This window comes from Lampetra fluviatilis, chromosome 4 (assembly GCF_964198595.1).
Source record: "Lampetra fluviatilis chromosome 4, kcLamFluv1.1, whole genome shotgun sequence".
NCBI classification, from domain to species: Eukaryota; Metazoa; Chordata; class Hyperoartia; order Petromyzontiformes; family Petromyzontidae; genus Lampetra; species Lampetra fluviatilis.
In genome coordinates, this window is record NC_136278.1 from 2,662,049 (window position 1) to 2,681,473 (window position 19,425).

At 48.3% G+C, this 19,425-nt stretch overlaps 1 protein-coding gene across 13 annotated transcripts in view; it reads right to left on the reverse strand.

Moving 5' to 3' along the window:
* The window catches only part of LOC144931478 (LIM domain-binding protein 2-like), a 163,606-nt gene that overhangs the window by 52,322 nt on the left and 91,859 nt on the right, over positions 1 to 19,425 (reverse strand). For all 13 annotated transcript variants that reach the window (XM_078855340.1, XM_078855329.1, XM_078855330.1 and 10 more), the window contains one exon: positions 1,427 to 1,599. In XM_078855340.1, the coding sequence (XP_078711466.1) occupies positions 1,427 to 1,599 (173 nt within the window). The remainder of the gene's footprint in view (positions 1 to 1,426; positions 1,600 to 19,425) is intronic.

A 19,425-nucleotide genomic window follows, 5' to 3' on the forward strand; every position in this document is an offset into this window, starting at 1 on the left:
GCATTGATTGGTCCACACTGGAGACAACTTGGTTTTGAGCTTAGTCTGAAAGTGTTAGAGCAGAGGATGCCAAAAGGCAAACAGCACAAAGACAATGCACTATCAGGGCATTTAGAGCTCGGGGTGAGCAGCTACAACATGGGACCTGTGCGATTATACGCACGATTAAATGCACGTATCGTGGGACTGAGATCGACGTTGATCGATACAAATCGATGAAAATTTCATGCATAACTTGGCGATGCTGCATTGGCAGTGGTGCACGAGCAAAAATACTCCATGCATTTTGCATTTAAAGGAAAATGCATTTCCCCAAAAACGTCGCCTCTTACACACTGCCATTTAAAGACAGAAGACAGTAACCGTTGTAAAATCGACGCATCGTTTCACCAGCTCATGTCATTTTACGGCCGCGATATTGATTCGTCAATAAAAATTAATCGAGGTTACCCTGCACACGTGCTATGGTGCCACCACATTCTTGCAACCTCTGCCGTCATGCACAAACCAATGTGTTCAGTCAAACCTGAGCCATGCCAGGCAAACATTATTTTTTTAAAGTCTCCCAAATAACGAATACACCAAGGAAATTAATGACAGTGCAAGCATTGACACGCGAAAAGAAGTCATTAAACGAATGCAAGAAAGGGAGGACGCAACGATGAACGATTTAGTGGAGAATCAACTCAATGAATTAGAAACACGACAGGCACATGAATTACACTGCAATTAAGCTAATGAATGAATGGGCATGGTGAATGAATAATGCTCGTATGTTTTCTAGAGGGCTCCTGGTGATGCCAGTAGCGATGTAATCAGTGCCACCGAGAGGCTGGAGTGCTGGCGTCGGTTAACTTTGCATTGGAGCTGTCAAGAGAGTTTTCTCTCGCCCATCATTTTGCACCCGGGGAAAACCGGCAGGAGCACCGCACCGATTTTATTTGAGTCACAACTATATGAAAGGATGGCACGCAGCTCGAAGGTCATAGTGAGCTTCGAAAGAGAGCGAGAAATGCGGGAGATTGTCAGAGATACGGCGGGTAAGTGAGAGAGAGAGATGCGTGTGAAAATCCCAACAATCTTCAAAAATAGTTCCGTGAATTCAACATCAATCAAGACCAATATACACGTAATTAATGAGCAGCAAACTCAAAACCGCCGGGGCGCACGCACGGAGACATTCACTGGGCCACAAAACCCACCGGAGGCTCGCGCCAGAAGGGCAGTGGCATTAAGACCCGGCGTGGTGCTGGCGCACGAACAACTCTGCGTCGTGCTGCATTATTGACAGCGTGGCAGAGCGCGTGTCGTCGGGGTGGCTGGGCGTGACACGGCAGGGCAGGAAGTTTCAACACGTGGCGCGTGGGCGATGATGGGCGGGCATCGCAAGCCGTGGTCGCGCCGCGGCTCGGCGGCGCGGGCATACCTTGGTGAACATGGGCTTGCCGTGCTGCGTCACCATGGTGCACTGCTCGCAGTCGAGGGTGATCGCGTTGTTGTGGAACGACTCCTTGGAGTGGCGCAGCATGAAGTACATGTCGCTCACGCCGCCCTCGAAGATGCTCCGGAAGTAGCGTGGGATGAGTGTCCTGCCGATCGCTGCATTGACAAACGCGGGCACGGAACGCAACGGGCAGAAGGGGGGAAGGATGTGCTGTTAGAGCGGCACAATTTGGCTGTCGATGAGAAATCTATTTCAAAAAGGCAGGTGACCAGTACCTATACTGGAACACCCGACTGCCTTTGTCTTTCCATTTCTGTTAGTGATGACAATACCGCCATCACAGATGCTCGATTCAGGTCAAAATCGACCGAACGGGGTTCAGTCCTGCCGACAGATGCCAGAGATTGAAGTTGTATCGCTTGGATTACACATCACAGTGCCCGATTCAACAGGCACGTGGCGATTCATCCACCAAGAGAATTGATGAGTTGTCACGATTCGCGTTCGACATTACTTTTTTTTTAAGCCATAACAAAGCCGTCGAATTTTCTTCTTCTCATTTTTGTATTGTTTCTTGGTTTGTTTTTACTTCTGTAATGACCTTGCAGTATTGTTTGGTCAATTAACATGAATCCAATAAGAGTACTCCATTTGCGTACAATTCACAAAGGGAAAATAACATTCTTAAATGCGTAATTCGATGCGCATATTGTGAGTGCAATGATCAATTTTAAAATCTACTAATTTCCGCACGTGGTAACTTGAATACGATTTACCACACGCAAAGACGATTCAACGTCTGTTAAAACCACACATTTCTACCAATAATGGACATATCAACGGCGACAAACTCAAAATCGCCACGAGGACACGGCGTGCATTGTGCCTTGGTCGTATCGGCGATGCCTAACAAACACAGCCACATAGAGAAACATTTTATTTTAAATGTCGCTTTTATCAATTTTCCTACAGGAAAATTGGTCGCGTTACATTTCCAGACACCCTACAATGTCCCGTGTGCCGTAAACCACAGAGAAAATCCCCGCAGAGCACCGCTCATTACAGTTATGGAGTGTTTTATTGTTTTGAATTAAAAAAAGGTCTCAAATTAATTATTTACCACAACACCAACCTGCAAAATTACAGTGTTTTGACCTGTTGGCTTCTTGGATGGGCCTCAATGTGAGAAAGAAATGAAAGGGTTGCACTAATAAAGATTTGTTTACAAGCCACGGCCAGTTTAATATTTCTTGACTTTATAAATTACATTTGAAAACGTTGGCTATGAAAGAAGACAAAGCGAGGCGTTTTAATCATATCCTTTATATTAATCTTTATTGCTGTTCTTACACAGACTACTGTACACATGGAGCATTATGCATGTAACATATAGTTTGTTATTATTATTTTATTGACAACTAATGAAAAGTGATCCTACATTGCTTTTCATGGGTACTGTGAAATGTACTTATTTATTTACTGGGTCAAATATGATCTAGAGACCATGTGACATTTGCAGTTATTAGGCGAGACTTTAAAACCTCGACGTTTTATTAGATATTCTGACAAGGATCAAATACGGACGGAAAATGGCTGGGAAAAACGACACGTAAATGAAAATCGGTCTCCTGATGGGGGGAGGGAACGGGGAAAAAACAAAAACACGGCTAACGTATTCCTCTGGTTCCCGTCTGAACGTCATTTATACATTATCATCAATCATTAACCCCCATGCCCATCCTCCCAGCACCCCCCCCCCACACACACAACCCACCACATCGCCCCACACAGCATACACTGCGCAATTAATCACGGCCAACTATAACACAGCCTGATTGATGGCACATTGACAGCTAATATACACAGCAGCCCTCATGGCTATTGCACAGCCACCACTACTTTATCTCAGCCAGGCACTAACGGGCCCCCCCCGTCCGTCCTCCCGTGCCTGCCCACGCGCCTGCCCACGCAAACAGCACCAAAGATTTCACTCTGCACAAAGGAGGAATCGATTTCCAAACAGATAAATTATATGTTGTGCCGGGATATGTGCCGGATTCAAAGAGGCGGGCGGCGTTACGAGCCCACGCAGCGGACGGCTAACGTGACCAAAGACCCGTTCACCCACTCAACCTCCGGCATAAGATTCCCCTTGTCCCGTCCCCACGACCTTCCGTGAACCCCCTGGCAGTGGAAGGCCACATCGCTTGGGATTCTCTGCCGTTCACGCTAACAAGCCGCGTTTTAAACACGGAACGCGGGTCCTGAAGAAGTGAGGAGGAGGGGGGGTGGAATACCCGGCACGTACAAAAAGGACGATTCATTCGGCCTGATAGACATTGGAGAAATAAAAATACAGTAAAGCGTGCAAGACGCAACTAAATATGTTTTACGTCGCGTTCAGTTCTGCATCAAAGAAGAATGCGTGTGTAACAACAGCAGATATATTAACTTTGGCGGGTGAGAGCAGGGGAAAAATATGAGGATCAACCACATTCGAATGTTTTTGGGAGAGTTGAGCTACTGCAATCATAAAATAATGGTTGCATTATTACACTGTACTAGCACCATTAAACGTGTTTACAAGGATTTATATTGGCCTTTTGGCTTCACAGGCATGCCTGGCTGTGTCACCGACGAACACAAGTACTACCTGCATAACCCTGCACTTGTCAGCATCCGCGGCGGCAGCAGCAGCAGCAGCAGCCGTGCGTCCCTCGCACATTTTAAACGTCCCACAGCATTTAGCACGCAGGCAGCCAAGACCGAATAAGCAGAGGCTTAAACAAAACAACAAACCCAGGTGATAGCGAGAACAAGAGATCGCAAGCGAGAGTGCGCCAGACAGCAGAGAGAGAGAGGCAAAGAGAGCTAAAACGGAGAGAGATAGAAAATTAAGTAAAAAAAAGTGAAGTCACGATCCCTGGATGTGTGGAACAGATGGGGCTGTAAACGGTAGATTTTTAGCGCTCACGCGCTTGTGTGTGTGTGCGCGCGTGCGCACGTGCGCGCGCATGTGTGCCATCGTGTGGGTAAACACAGGCAGCTGTCGGCTGGGGCAACCCGCTCGCCCCACTCGGCTCAATCTGTCCCCACCGCCACCTCCCCAAATGAACAACGTTTAGAAAAGCATATGTTGCTGGAGAGAGCCGGGAATGGGTAACCAGCACTATAAATCAATTAACGCCTCGCTAATTAGTCACAATGAGTGCTGGAACACACTGAATTGCACTCTTCCCCCCTTCCCACAAAACCCCCCTCCATCACCATCCTCCACTGCCCCCCCCCCACCAATATCTCTAAACTCACCTGCTTACTCAATGTCGACTACCTGCACATGCCAGTGCTGAACCCCACCCCCCAACGTCACTGCCTGACATCACCCCGCTGCGTACCCGTTCGCTAATTTTACGTGTGGCCAAAAATCATCGGCCGGCCCATGGGAACTTCCGACTCGACCTAGGTCTCATCCAAGTCTCATTCAGCGAGCGCAATTATCGAGGTGGAGATTGTGGAGGGTGTGGATTTCGTAGTTGCTCTTCCAATGCACTTGCCTCGGCAGAGACGGCTCCGGGGAAGACGTGGGTAAGTAAATGCTTCGGCCGCGAGGTACATTTTACCGTAAAAATGCTTGCGCTGTTACAGCTCGCCGCTACGTGTGTGGGTTGTAGACGATCCCGTCACATGGAGCGAAACGTCTGACATGCCGAACGTGATACGATCGCAAAAACACATCGGAGAGCCCTACTCTGAAAATATGACAGTTTCCCAAACAAGTCCAGGATTACCGTTGCAATAAGAGCTCAGTAGGCCTCTCCTGGTGCAGCCAACCTTGCAGGCCTCAATATGAAAGCAGAGCACTGGGCCTCACCCAGCGCAGCCTACCTTACAGGTCTCAACATAAAGGCCTTTTGATATGGCACAAGTCACATCTTGCATCGTGTGCGTCAGTCTCATAATTCCACAGATGTGCTGTAAAATATTTTCTCTGGGTTAAAAAAAAAGTGTTGTTATAGAAAAGGCTTTTCGTTTTTTTGGTTAAAGAATATTTTTTTGTTCCAGTTCTTGTTTTTCTTTCCTCTCGGATCATCTTTGCTTTCGGCAGCAGTGTTCGGCACCACATGGGAGCTGCTGATGTGAAAAGCTATCTCCCCGCGTTGCTCAGGCATACCGTCACTTCAGCTCAACTCTTATCATCTGTTGCACTTTGTTGCTCTTAATATTCGGAGCCCAATTATAAATGATATGCAAATTAGAAATCTGCTCGCACGAAAAAATAGCAAATTTCGGATTAGAAACACGAATGCAAAAAAAACGTAGTTCCTTTTCTGTGGGGGGAAAAAAAAACACGTTATAAACATAAAGCTACGACGAGAATAAACAAGCTTCCTCATCTACATGTGGATGATCCTGTCAAACAAAGTCAACAGAGGCAGATGGCAAAGTTTCATTGCTAAAGAAAAAGGACTCGGAGACTGAGTCTCACTTTCGACGCCACGATAAAACGCGTCAAAAGTGAAAAGCCACGCATCAGAGAACGTAAAAGAGTAATCACGCATGTGCGAAGGAAGAAAACTATTAAACGCCCAAAATAATTGCATGATCTAATTTGTAAGGTCGGTTCCGCTTATGCGCGCTTGCCCGCCTGCCCGGTCATCAGTGTTCCCGTGCGATTGAGCGGCCTTCGGGCAGCGACCCACGCTCGTTTGCTCGAGTGGACCACAAGTCCCCCCCCCCCAACCACTATCTCGACAAACAATCAAAAGCATTCGACTGTACGGGAACATCTAATAGCTCAACTACCATCGTGGTCATCATTAGCTGCGGCTACGATCGATCCATCACTGGACGAAGAAGGCCTCCCACGATCCGTCGCCACCTCTCGCAATCCCTGCGACGCCGTAATCCACCTGCGCACGAGGCGATTTCGTGGCGTTCATTTCCTCGGTGGACATCCGCTTGGACGAGTTCCATTCCCTGGCCGCAACGCCTGCCATTATTCATCCATTATTCATCCCTTCCAACGGGGTGTCCCTGCCCAAGCCAACTTTCCTTAACAATTTGAGTTATGCCATGAACGCGCGTGCTCCGTAATCTAACGCAACGAGAACACCCCTATAAAAACGCACAACCACCAACATTAAGCATAAGAGGATCTTCACCCGTATGGCTGTCGTGACGAGTGCTGCTAGTGAACAGCTATGAAGGCCGGCCGGGCACACGAGTGGTCTGGTGTGAAGAGAACCATGCACCGCATCCTTGTTCTTCCCAGTGCTGACGATCACTCACCGCAACCAGGTACTCATTTAAGGCCGAGTCAACCCAAGGGAGCAGACCAGCACCGCTCCAGATATTCATCACCGACATTGGCCATGAACAGGAACCGCACTCGGGTTCGCTGGGTTCGTGACGCAGTGCAGTATCCACTACTCTACAGCTGTCCATAACCACTGCACTAATACTGTCATCAACCACGCACAAAGACCCCCCCCCAAATCGTGTCGACTTACCAGACTGCTGGGGAAAGTGCTGTTAGCGAGCACGTATGAAAGCCAGAACAGTGCACGAGGGGGTGGGAGGCCAAAAACACGCCCGGCCGCCTTTGTCTCCCCATTGGCGATGTTTACACACTGCACCAGGTACTCATTTGAGGCCGAGTCGATCTAGGGGAGGCACCAGACCGGTTCAGATAATCATCACTGGTGTTGTGGCCCTGAGCGGGAATTGAACTGGGGTCGCCGGGTTCATAGCACTGCGGCGCTAACGGTTGCACCAGCGCTCATCCACACACACGCACACGTGCAGACGCATCCACAGTGCCATATAACCCTGTCCTCATTCCCTCTGCACATCTCCACCATCGCCTGCCTTCTTCCTTCCCGAGGCCTTCAACAATCTCCACGCCCCCGCATCCCCCCCACCAACCACCGCCACGCACCGCTCCCCCACCACCACTACCAATCCCACAACCGCCTGTGCCTCCACCACCACCGCGGCTGCCCCCCGCCCCCCGCCAGTAAGATCCCCTGGGCCACGGCGCACACGTGAGACACGTATCCAGCACAGTTATTTACGGGCTGCCGGGGCGGCCAAGCGCTACAAATAGGGCCCGGCCAGGGATGCACAACCAAGCCTTGGGCACGGTGGCCATTCTTAACCCCTTTTTTGGCCCATGGCACCAAGCTCTGGCCCAAAAAACACGGCACCCCGGCCACCTTAAAATTGTGACCTTTCCCTGTTGCTGGGCAAATTACTAATTCAGGGATGTTTCAATTATAAACGAGATTGGTTTGTAGAGAAAGGGCTCTAATGCCGATCTAATTTTTAACGACACGCAAATGTTGGGAGCGTGTAAAAATTATGATGTTATATAACTGCGCAAAAAATAAAGGGAGAGGGATGAGAGGACGGGGGGCGGTGGGGGGGGGCACGCAGGCACCGTAATGACCAGGAGCGCTGCACTACGCGCGTTTAGTAGCACTGTACGACGTCTCGTGTGGGAGACAATTTAAACGGGCCGGCAAGTCGGTCAGTCTCCCAACCTCAGTGGCGTGCAGCAGAACATGGTGACTTGCACGCGACTTGCTTTGCACTCCCACGTTGATCTCCTTTGCTCGCGCCTCCCTCACTCCGCCTCGTGCTCTCTCTTTACCTTTGCCCCATCCCAACCCCGTTTCTCTTCATCTCCCGCCATCCCCCACTTTTCTCCCTTTCACCCTTTATCTCTCTCTCTCGCTCTGCCCCTACCTTTGCACCGGGTTCATTCCTCTCCATCTCCACCCTTCCCTGCTCCCTCTCAGTCCCCTTCCAAACCACCTCCTCCCCCCCCCACGACCACCTCCGCATCCGTGCAACTCTACCTTCAGCCATCGTTCTCTTGGTCGTTCTCACCTCCCAATTCTTCTGTCGTTGTTTAGCTCGCCCCAGCTGCGTTTGCCTCTCTCCTTCTCAGATTTTTTCACCACCTCACTTAACAACGTCCACCTCTGTAACGCTTGCTCTCCCATTTCCTCTCTCGCTCGCATGCTTCTCAGTTTCTCTCTTGCGCCGTGCGAGTATACACGCTCGCGTGTGTGCGCGCGCGTGTCTTCCACCCTCCCCCCGCTGTATTCACATGGCCCGCTCCCCCCTGCGCATCTGATCAAAGTGGTCCCGTATGCAATAAGACTGATTGGACCGCTTTCGGGCGTCCGTTCAAAGGCGGGCGAGCGCGAGATGTAAATTCCTCTCCGTGTTTCTGTCCTGACGCTTTGCGCTTCACACCGTCGCGTGTCAAGAACGCTCTCGTTTGAGAGCGCCATTTGCATACGGCGCGACCGGCTTGCCATTGCGCGCGCGCACCCAGAAACCGTTCCCGTTGTAGTTGCGCGAGGAGGGGTTTTTTTTTAGCAATCCTGCGGACGTGCCTCGAATTGGCGCCGCGCTAAATTTGCGGCCGCGCCACGAGCACAGTCGAGGGGCGGGGTGGTGGTGGTGGTGGTGGGATGCGGCGAATCTTGTTGCACTCAAATTTACTCGGCAATTATTCGAGGGAGGAATTCGCCTTCGCGATTACATTTCGCCACGTCTGGAGCGAGAGCCACACGCGGGTCGCTTCGTGAGCGCGGGCCCCCTAAAAATTCACAATAGCAGCCATTACATGTCGCCGTGTCCCAACTCAGTGTTGTGTTTTTTTTTCCCTCTCCCTCTTATTTCAACACGAGAGAAAAAATAATAATAGGTCGGTGTGCCACCGCTACACAACGAAGAATCTCGATGGGAAAAATGCCGAATGAATTAGAAACGACGGAAGCCGTACAATAACTAATTATTTCCCACGCGCACGGTCGTATTTCCAGTTGCGGCCCTCCTCAGATTTTCGAGACAATGTGAGGAAATTAAAAGGACGTTGAGAAAGACAAACCCCGAGTGGGACATCAGTTTGGCCAGAAGGCGCCTGTCACGACCGTAAATAATTTCTGCTGGACTGTCAGCCGCAAAAAAAAGTGGACAAACTTTTTCTTTCTGAGCACCAGGTCCCCTGATAAGCTCAACGCCATTTTGCCGATTGATAGCCGCTCCACAAAAGTGGCAATGTCGCACAATATTTGTAACTTTCACAAACGATACAACACCTACGGCACTTTCGCGTGAAGATAATTCTAACACCCACGTAAAATATAACCACTATTCAACGCAGACTTTTGCAAAACTATAAACGTGCACAAATAGGTTTTTTTTGCAATAATACTTCAGAAAAAATTATCCCCCAAATGTAGGATTTACGAGTGCAGCTCATTACGATAACACAATGTTTAATTATTATAATGAAACATGGCAGCGTTTAATTGGTGTACAGCAAGACAAGAAAATCATTTGTAACAAATGATTTAATTCCGTGATTACCTGGATTGCGTTACGAAAATGTAGGTCCGTGGTTTTACTTTGAATGTCACTTTCAATAAATGTCATAATAATGTTTCATTAAGGTCCTTTAGTCTAGCACACTGTCTCATCAAATGGCACTTACATTTTAGAATTTAAACTTTAACATTATCAGTGTTCTTTGAAATGTACTTCAACGTTCGGGAACTCCACGCTCTCTCAGGCCAGGGCTCACAAATCACGCATTTTAAAGTTTTTTTCGAGCGAATTCTATAATTTAAATCCTACATTTTGTGTAAATGATGAGCAAATCCATCACCACTACGGCAGAATGCGAGCAGGATGGAAACAAATAGAATCAACAGCACACGCAAAGGTTTGCTGCTGAGAAGCAGCAGGAAGGCACAACTCCCATCATGCCATGCATGCGTGTCATGTGACCACCACATTGCGCGTACGATTCCCTCGGCCCATTCTAAGCCACGAGTGCGACAGAGCTGATACATGTGGCCATATTGGCTTTGTTTGTGAGCTCACCGTTGTGTATTGTTAAATCTAAATGTATAACGGTTACATTCGAGCAAAACCAGGTTTAAGGGGGCGTACGGTGAGATTTTCGGAGATGCAAAATGAAACCAGAGAAAGGAAAGCTCACGGATGGTTACACGGGTGCCAAACCATCCACGTAGTCATGTAGAAAAGAACCACTCCAGCCAATTAAAATTGGCGAGGATGGGGGGCTGGGAGTGCAGCGATGTCCCTACGGATCACAGCGATTGAAGTGCGGCAACATTTCGTGTGGTATGAAGTGTCTGTTTAAAACATATTGTGGTTACACATTTTGGCTTATTAGCTTGAACAACAACCTCCGTCACTGCAAAAAATAAAAATTTCTCCCAACTTACAGCGCAGCATAATTTTAATAGAGAAATAAAATTGCATCATGAACTTAAAAAAGAAAACAAACCTCCAAGGACTATCTTTAAACCCCAAAAATGCGTACTCCCTGATAAAATACTGCATACGGATGAGACGTAATAAAACATACGCTTACATAAATGAGGCCAATTAACGTTTTGAAAATTGTTTAGTTTTAGAGCAATGTGAAATTAATTCGAGCATAATGCCTGCTTGCGACCTGACCTCATCAGCATTGACTAATAAAATATTTTTCAACACGGGGAAGCAGCATTTACCGTCGAGTGAATACCGCGAGAGGGTTAAACACACATTTAATTGTTGGGCGCGTGCTTGTTGGTGTGTGTGCGCGCGCTACGCGTGCAAGGAGAATTTACTGTGACTGGAATGAAAGCTCTGTTGACGCTGGCTGGCGATTCTAGCCTGCAGACACAAGTGCCATGGCCAGTCTGGCTCACCGCTACGGTTGCAGGGAGCGCCAGCCGTGCTTCACGTACGAGCGAAACACGTGCGTGCGCGTTAGGGTCCGAGGGTCTGCGATACGTTGCCGGGCGCTCTCCCGTTGTTACCCACGTTGCACTAGGATAACGTGGAACGGGAAGGCAAGAGGTGAAGATATCACGGTGGGGGCGGTGGGGCGGAGAACAACAGGAGAGTCGGAGCACAATAAAAACACAAAGAGCAAGATGCCACTGCCGCGCACGGCGGGCTGTGGCATGACAGACGGCGATGTAGGAGCACGTATAGAGGCGGCGGTGGTAGCGGCGGGTCCCCCCGTTGCAAGGGAAGAAAGAAAAAAATTGGCAGGAAGATCTGATCATCACACCAGCCTCAGCCGCTGGCAGAAATGGAAGAAATGCAACCCCCCCCCCCACCATGCTCAGCTGAGAGCAACTGCGAGGCGGCTGCTGCTGCTGCTGCGCACCGGCCGCTTTGCCACGTTACATTAATCTTGTTTGTCAAGGGCGCTTCATCCTGACACCGGCAAATGCCAGTGCACGCCGCCATCATTATTTACACTAAAGCAGGCGCGAAAAAATCTCGACGTAATCTAGGCGAGGGGGTGGTGAGCACGGCAGAGAGGCAAGGCCTCGCCAGTGCGCCACTTTAACCACCACCACCCCCCTCGTTATTATTAGATCTGACCACGCACCGGAAAAAACTCCAATCAGACCCTGAATGCTCGCAAAATAGGGGACATGCTGCACTCTGAGGTGCCCTGCTGAGGTGGGGGGTGGAGTGGGGGGGGGGTCCCCATTCTTTAACCTCCATCTGTGTGCTTTTCTCCCTCCCCCCACCCCCACCTTTTTTTTTAAAGCGATCTTTTTCTTCTTCTTCTCTTTTAGACATGTGTGACTAGAGCGATTTGTATAATTTGGTAATTAAAAAACAGCTTGAAATTATCCCGCCTAGAGACATGCGTGTGTAAACGGGGGGGGGGGGTAGAAGGTTTTTTTACTACAATTGTAAAAAAAATTTTTATATTAAAATTTGGTAAATACCGATGCCAAAATGGCCATCGGCTCACGGGAGGGGTCTGCGGAGAACAATCCTCGCGTCTCAACGTCCCTAGTCAGACGGCCCCCCCCCCGCCACCGCCTCCACCCAACCAACGATATTTTTGGACTAATGTGCCCCATGTGCTGCATTTGTTTCGAAAGCGGGGGGGGAGGGGGGGGGCTCTCCTTAAACGAAGAAGAGCAACCACGCCTCTCTGGCATCCAACAAAAGAGGAGCGGACAAGACGACATGCGGCTGAAATAAAAAGTTAGATATTTGATTTATGCGCTATTATTTGAAGATGCACGTCGGAAAATGACACTGAAAACCGACCCACCCACCCACTCACACGACCGCCCCTTTCCAGGATTTTTGAGAGCATTATTTCTCAAAAACTGTGCTTTTGCCCAGTACACCGCCATCAAATCGCAGCGACCGTGGTTTTACACGAAATTATTTGTTAAACTATTTTATAATGAGATAATATGCATGCTAGCATGATGGGTCGTTTTCCTTGTGGGGTTTTTTGTGCGCGTGTGTGTTAATTTAAATAAAAAATAACGATGTGCAGATTGTGCTTTCCTTTAAATTGGGTGTTTTTAGTACAATAGCATTTTGCACAACACTAAATCTGTATATTAACACGCGAGTAACTCAAAATAAAATACTCACCAGACTGGCACAAGCGACACTTATAGTCCGTTAATGAGAAGACACAGTATGTGGGTAATGGAAGTGGGTTCTTATTAAAGGATTTCTTAGAAATTAAGGTTCTCAATTTGATAGGAAAACTTAGCCGTTTGATGGGAATAAAGATTAATTTTAGTTAAGTTTTGACTGTTTTCCATACAAGCTAATTGTCCTCATTATTTCTAATAATTTCAAGATTTGTGCGCAAATTATATTTTGTAAAGCACTCATGAAAAGACAATTATATTTAATAATTGATAATTGGAGGTAATTTGAGATTAACAAAATTAACTTTCTCGCCAAATAACAACAGAAAGTATTCTGAAAAACGCTAAAGTTCACGTTGTTTGTTACTTACATCGGCCTTAAAAATACTCCAAGTGATAAAGTAAAATACTCCAAGCAATTGTAAGCAACTGTCCATCATCACAGGCACTGCCTAAGCTGAACAGGCGAAGGCACTTCAGACCAAACCGGTGCAATTGCAATACCCACCACAGGACACGGCAGTTATCCTTTAAAGATTACACCCCAACTTCTGTTGAGCAACTGCTTCGCAGCAAGTGTGTGCAACAAAAACAAACATCACACTTTTGGGCGAGATGCAAGGTTAAAAACGGACAACAACCATTTACTTTTCACACGTAACAAAAACAACTACAGCGGTCTTCCAACCGCCAAATGGGAGTTTCATAGAATGGAAATCACTGCCTGGGGTCCAAATCACAGAGGCTACAGAGATAAGGCTTGAGAGTGAGAAATGTACACAAGGGCTCTTGTTAATAAGTGTCTTTAGTCGATTCGGACAGAATGAATGAAAGCAGTTCTGTTTGGATTACCACCTATGCAAGGCTCCTGAATTTCTGAGCTCAAGATAATATCAGGGGCAATGAAAATGGAATCCACGGCCATATTTTACGAGAGCAGAGAGCGAACTCAGTAAATGTATTCAGAAACGATTTTAAAAGAGATAGGAGATGTATTCATAAGAGTTACATGGGGGGAGAGAGAGGAGACGGGGATGGGGGGGGGGATTATTCAGGAGAGATTTACGTAAGAGAGGCGAAAGATGTAATCAAAAGAGACATGACAGTGTTTAAGTGACGTGGGGCAGAGCGGACCACTTCAGTCTTGCGATGGCTCCTGGTGCAGCCAACAAAAATTCCGCGTCGTGAAAGGTGCAGGAAAACCAACCCCAAGGAACACCACGGCATCGGGAGTTGTTGTGTTCGTGGAAAGGCAGACTGACTTATGCAGGTAAATTCCCCACGGATGCCACGAGGTCAATGCTTGACGTCACGGTGATGTCACCTCTCGGGCCTCCCCCTCAGGTGTCACCATGAACACCGTCAGGAATCTGTGGCTACGCTAACTGGCAGGCAGAAAGCGAGTGACGTTAATGTGCCTGTGCCGATCGTTACTTAGATGTACCGCACCTTTTTTTTATGGTTAAAAAAATGCAATCTGCCTATGTTTTAGGCAATCAAATTTTGACGAAACCCTCAGTGAGTATTTATCATTTTCAAATGTTATATTACAGCTGTCATTTTACACAGTCCTCCACATTGATGGACCACTTCAACACTGCTAGAAACTCGACTGTTGACCTATTCGATTAAACTACACCGACTGCAAAAACATGAAATATTAAATACAATCCAAAAACAACAGTAGGCAGATAAGGAGGCGGCAACAGCAGAAGCAGCAGCAGCAGAGGAAGAAAAGATTCCTGTCACAGATTGCCTGTGCTTTCACTTCCCCCCGAGCTATTGCGTCAAGCATTTCGGAAATATTCCTTAAAATAACCTCGTGGAAAAAGGAAAAAACATAAACATGCCATTCCGGCCACCTTCCTGCCTTACGGACTTCCCAACTTTGGGAGCCAAGCCCCATGGCCGCGCACAATGGGACCATCGCCTTCCCACCCACCGCCCTTTCCGTACATTCTATTCTCTCTTGTCCAAAGCTTCCATTTTATCTGCGAGTCCGGGACTCAAACATCCTGCCACGGCAACAAGTGACAGGTGCGAAAGAGTCACACGGACAGAGCGTGAGAGAGGTGGTGAGCGCGCGGGGCGGCGGGGGGGGAGAGAGAACGCGAAAGAGACGACGAGTGAGAGAGAGTAAGCGAGGGAGAGAGAGAAAGCGTCAGAGCGAGGAAGATAGGGCGAGGAAGAGACGGGGGTTGAGAGAGCGACGAAGGGAAGGGATATATCGGAGGGCTTGCGGGGCCAGGTAAACAAACATCATCAGAGGCAAAGGACTAAAAGTGCTTGACTTTGTTTACTTAATTTTGTTTCGCAGAGCGAGACCATATGCCGTGCGAGTGAAATGCACACAAACGCGGAGGGCAGTGGCCAAACCAATTCAATAACCCCCAAAGCAAGGTCGGCCGCCCTGTGTCAGGGAGGATGCATTTTCATATATATTTTTTCCTCCCCAAAGCGCGCACGGCAAACAGTTGCACATGGCAAACCATACGCCTGAAAAGAAGACGGCGGTCCATGCTCGCGCGACTATCTTCCGCACGTGCGCTCACCCAGAGAGAGAGGGGGGGGCACGAGAAAAAAAACAAAATTACCAATAGCATCATCTCCGAAATTATTTATGTCTTAACTCGGCATCGCTTGCTTTAATATAGCGGCGAGCACGGCCTACGCCCGCGGCACATTTTCCACACAGATTCACACAGGATCTCGGAGCCTTAGATGAACCAAAGCAAACATTCACACGAGATCTGGGGCCGGCACAGCGCGATCTTTTCCCCATTCGCCGCGGTGGATAGCCCATCCTTTAGCTGTGCGCATATATGTCTTACTTGCCAAAGCAAGCCGAGGAAATCCACGTTGGTGATAAGCCAAAATGCCAATGATATAGATAGGAGTGTTTGGCAAAGCTACAGGTCACAGACTGCGGGGTAACGGGGGGGGGGGACACACAGCGGAGTTCGCGTAGTCGCCCCCGCCGCAGCATCTGAAGTCCATTTACACTTTTGCTGACAGCATCTGACAGCAGGACCCATTATCTCAATCTCAGGCGGCGGGCGGGCTTGTCACTGGACGGCTAATCTCACTCGAAAATGCGTTAACGCGCACACTAGGTAAACATCTCGCAACCCAATAGCCAGTGAGAACCACTGTCACCGAGCATCAATAAAAACAGCCCTCATCACATCTGCGCAAAGCACGTGAAATCTATTATGTGCGTACATGTATACATATGCGCGGGCGGGCGCACGCGCGCGAGTGGAGCGTCACTGTACTGTGCTTACGCATGCTATTTTCTCAACTGCAACGAACGCGTAAAGCCTGCGTATGATCGGCGTAAAAATGATGCACGGTGCTGTGCGAGCATTAGCATGTGCCGCCCCAGAGTAAATCCTACGAAAACATTACAACTGCGCCGCTGTAATTAGGCGAGCGGGGTTGCATTGTGGTTTGTCGAGATCGTTATTTCGAAACCCTTTGGCCGACTCACTCCTGGACGAAGACCTCCGCACCCCGGGTCAGTCATGAGGGTCGTTTGACCATACTTCACCAGGGGACTACTGACGAGCGGGGCTCCAGCACTAACCAATGTACCCCTACTCCTGATTGTAAATATACTGGGATTACACTCTATAATGACTGCTACTATATTCGTAGCCATGTTAATACGCTGACATTCATTGGCTAACGTTTGCTGTTGTGCATATATTATTACACGAATATTTTCCTGTTGTTGCCAGTTAAGGTCTGCGACTAAAAATACCCCAAAAATGCCTTTCATTTACAGCACCGCAAATATATTGACCCGAACCAATTCTGCATTCACCGCTAAAATGCGCATACACACGTACAATGCACACATCCACTATTCCATCGTCGATCATAAAGTTGCCATGGCTGACTGCAACAGAGGCATGGAGCAAACCAGCCATCATCACGCGGCCCACGAACGGGAAAAATTTTCATGATTCAAGAATCGATTCTCTTTTGAATATTTTCTCGACTTCAGCGCCTTGCGTGTATTGTCCGGAGCCTTTGTTGTTCCCCTTGTCCTGTCTGTACGGTCTGTCTCACCGTATACTGTCTGCCTCCTTTGTGGTGGCTTTCTCGCTTGTTCTGTCTGGCTGATTTGTTCAGACAATCAGCATAACGGTAAAAAATTTGCATAACATTTGCATAAATTATAATCGTTTATTTTTTGGTATGCGAATCAATGAAGGCATTGTGAGCGTATGGGATACATTTGTATCGATGCCGACTGCGATAACCATCATCATTAACCGTGGTCTATCTACTGCTGAATGGAAGCCGAAACCGTTGCCACGTCTGAATATTAATCATTGTTAATATCGATGTGTTTCCATCTTGCAATGCAGCTATCAAAAAATAATTATTCTATACCAATTAACAGCTTTCACAGATGAATGGATGGCTCGCGACCAGTTCAGGTATCACTCGAAAACTGATATTAGCCGTGGTTGAGAAATCGTAGATAGGTCATCACGCAGTCCACTAGCCACCGTGCCACCGCTCCCCCCATCAGCGTCATACAATCATCATCATCACACAACGAAGACTCAAAATACAAATGCATCTCTGGGATAGGTAGTGCATTGCAAAGGCTTGCTGTGCAGCAGTGCCATGTATGTGTGTGTTCCATCGCGGTATGTGGAGGGAGCGGTAACAAAGCTACAAACCCGGCGGCCCGAATTCGGCTCCCGCTCACAGCCAACAAGTTACGATTATCTGAACCGGTCCTAGGCCTACCCCCTAGGTCGACTCAGCCCCAAATGAGTACCTGGTGCGAGGTGTGTAATTATTGCTACTAGGGAGACAAAGGCAGCTGGGCGTTGGTGCTGGCCACCCACGCCCGCCTGTATAGGTGCTCGCACACAGCACTTGCCCCACCAACGGCCCGTTCAGGCTATACGGGGGATCTCTGTCTATGTCTTTGCGTGTGTGTTGTTGTTGTTGTGTGCTGCAGTGTGCGTTGTTGCGTGATGTAGCGTGTTGTAGCGAGTGTGTGTGCACGTTCCGCGGGCCGTGCAGCGTGCGGGTTAACGCAAAGGAGCAGCCGTGGCGAGTGCACTGTCGCCACGCAGCACAAAACTGCACACAAAGGAAAGTGATCAGAGTCTTTAAAAGGAACAATCAGCACATTGATTATTTGATCTACCCTTTGAAGCCCTGAAACAGATAAGCTCTTCCGAGTGTTTAACTCGTCGTGTAGCGTGGGAGGGGTTTCCCTTTCAAAGCTGGAGGGGGCCAGCGGTGGCAGTGCAACTCGGACTTCTGGAAGCGGCCGGGAATGGTCGGAATGGTCGGAGTACCGCGTGATGAGTAGTCCCATGCTCCGACGTTACGGGCCCCCCCCCGCCGCACGAAACCCGGGCGGAAACGTTAAAACGGGTTTAGCCTTTCTAGAGAGACACGCATCTGTGCGTAACTACAACGTCGTACGTTATATACTTACATAGCAGTTCCATTATTCTTACGCTCGCATGTATTGATTGCTCTGCAATGGGCAGAGATTTATGCCACGGTCGGGGGGTGTGTGTGGGGGGGGGGGTTGGCGACGGGGGAAGAAAAGGAAGAGCGGTCTTCACCGCTGGCACACGGTTCAGCAACAAACAAAAAAACTCCCGGGCAGTCGGCCAGGGTAGCAAGGCTGGTACAAAATGAACAAATTCTCTTTCTCTCTCGTGTTCCGTACAAATCAGGTAGAACCGAAAACTACAGCCATTCCCCCCCCCTCCCCACCACGTCAATCCTCGGAGCGTGGCTTTGATAAGGCGCAAGCCGGCTGTGAAGTTCGCACCCAAAATGCGCGATAAGTTATTGACAATAACGGGAGAGTTGCAACAAGCCAATGGTAAAAGCCCATCTATCGCCACCACTTGTCCAAAAATACATATATATTTGTAACTTTTTTCTGCAATTCATCGCTCAGTCGTCGCGGCACTAATGACTGCAAGTTGTGTGAATTTAAATGGCACAACAATAAATTTAAAGCGATCTCATGAACATTGTTTTTTTTTCTTGCCAATTGTGAATAAGATACTCTCAATCTTTATGATTTTTTTTATGAACAAACAATATCAAGCGTTTTTTTTAAATGTAGCTGCAATGATAAAAAATCAGATCAGAAAAATGTAACATGCTTCATATTTGCTCATCTGTACAGGTGATGTGCAACTTTAAGCTTAAAGCAAATTTGAGCCAGGTGAAAGCAAAATGTTCTGAAAACGGGGAATTAGTATCGATGGCTCTTAACCTGGAAGGATTAGCCGCCCTAGGTTCAATCGTTAATCCGTTATCGAGGAAACAAACCCTGAACGGAGCAGAGCTCCACACGGCACCATCTCAGGTGACATTGACACCTGTTCACACACCTGTTCATAACAGGGGTCTCTGCTCAAGGACCAAGACAGCAAGGCCAGATGACGACACACAACACACACCTGAGATCTTTCATAATGATCTCCAAACTGGGACACGTGCGGGTCACATGACCCATCGTAT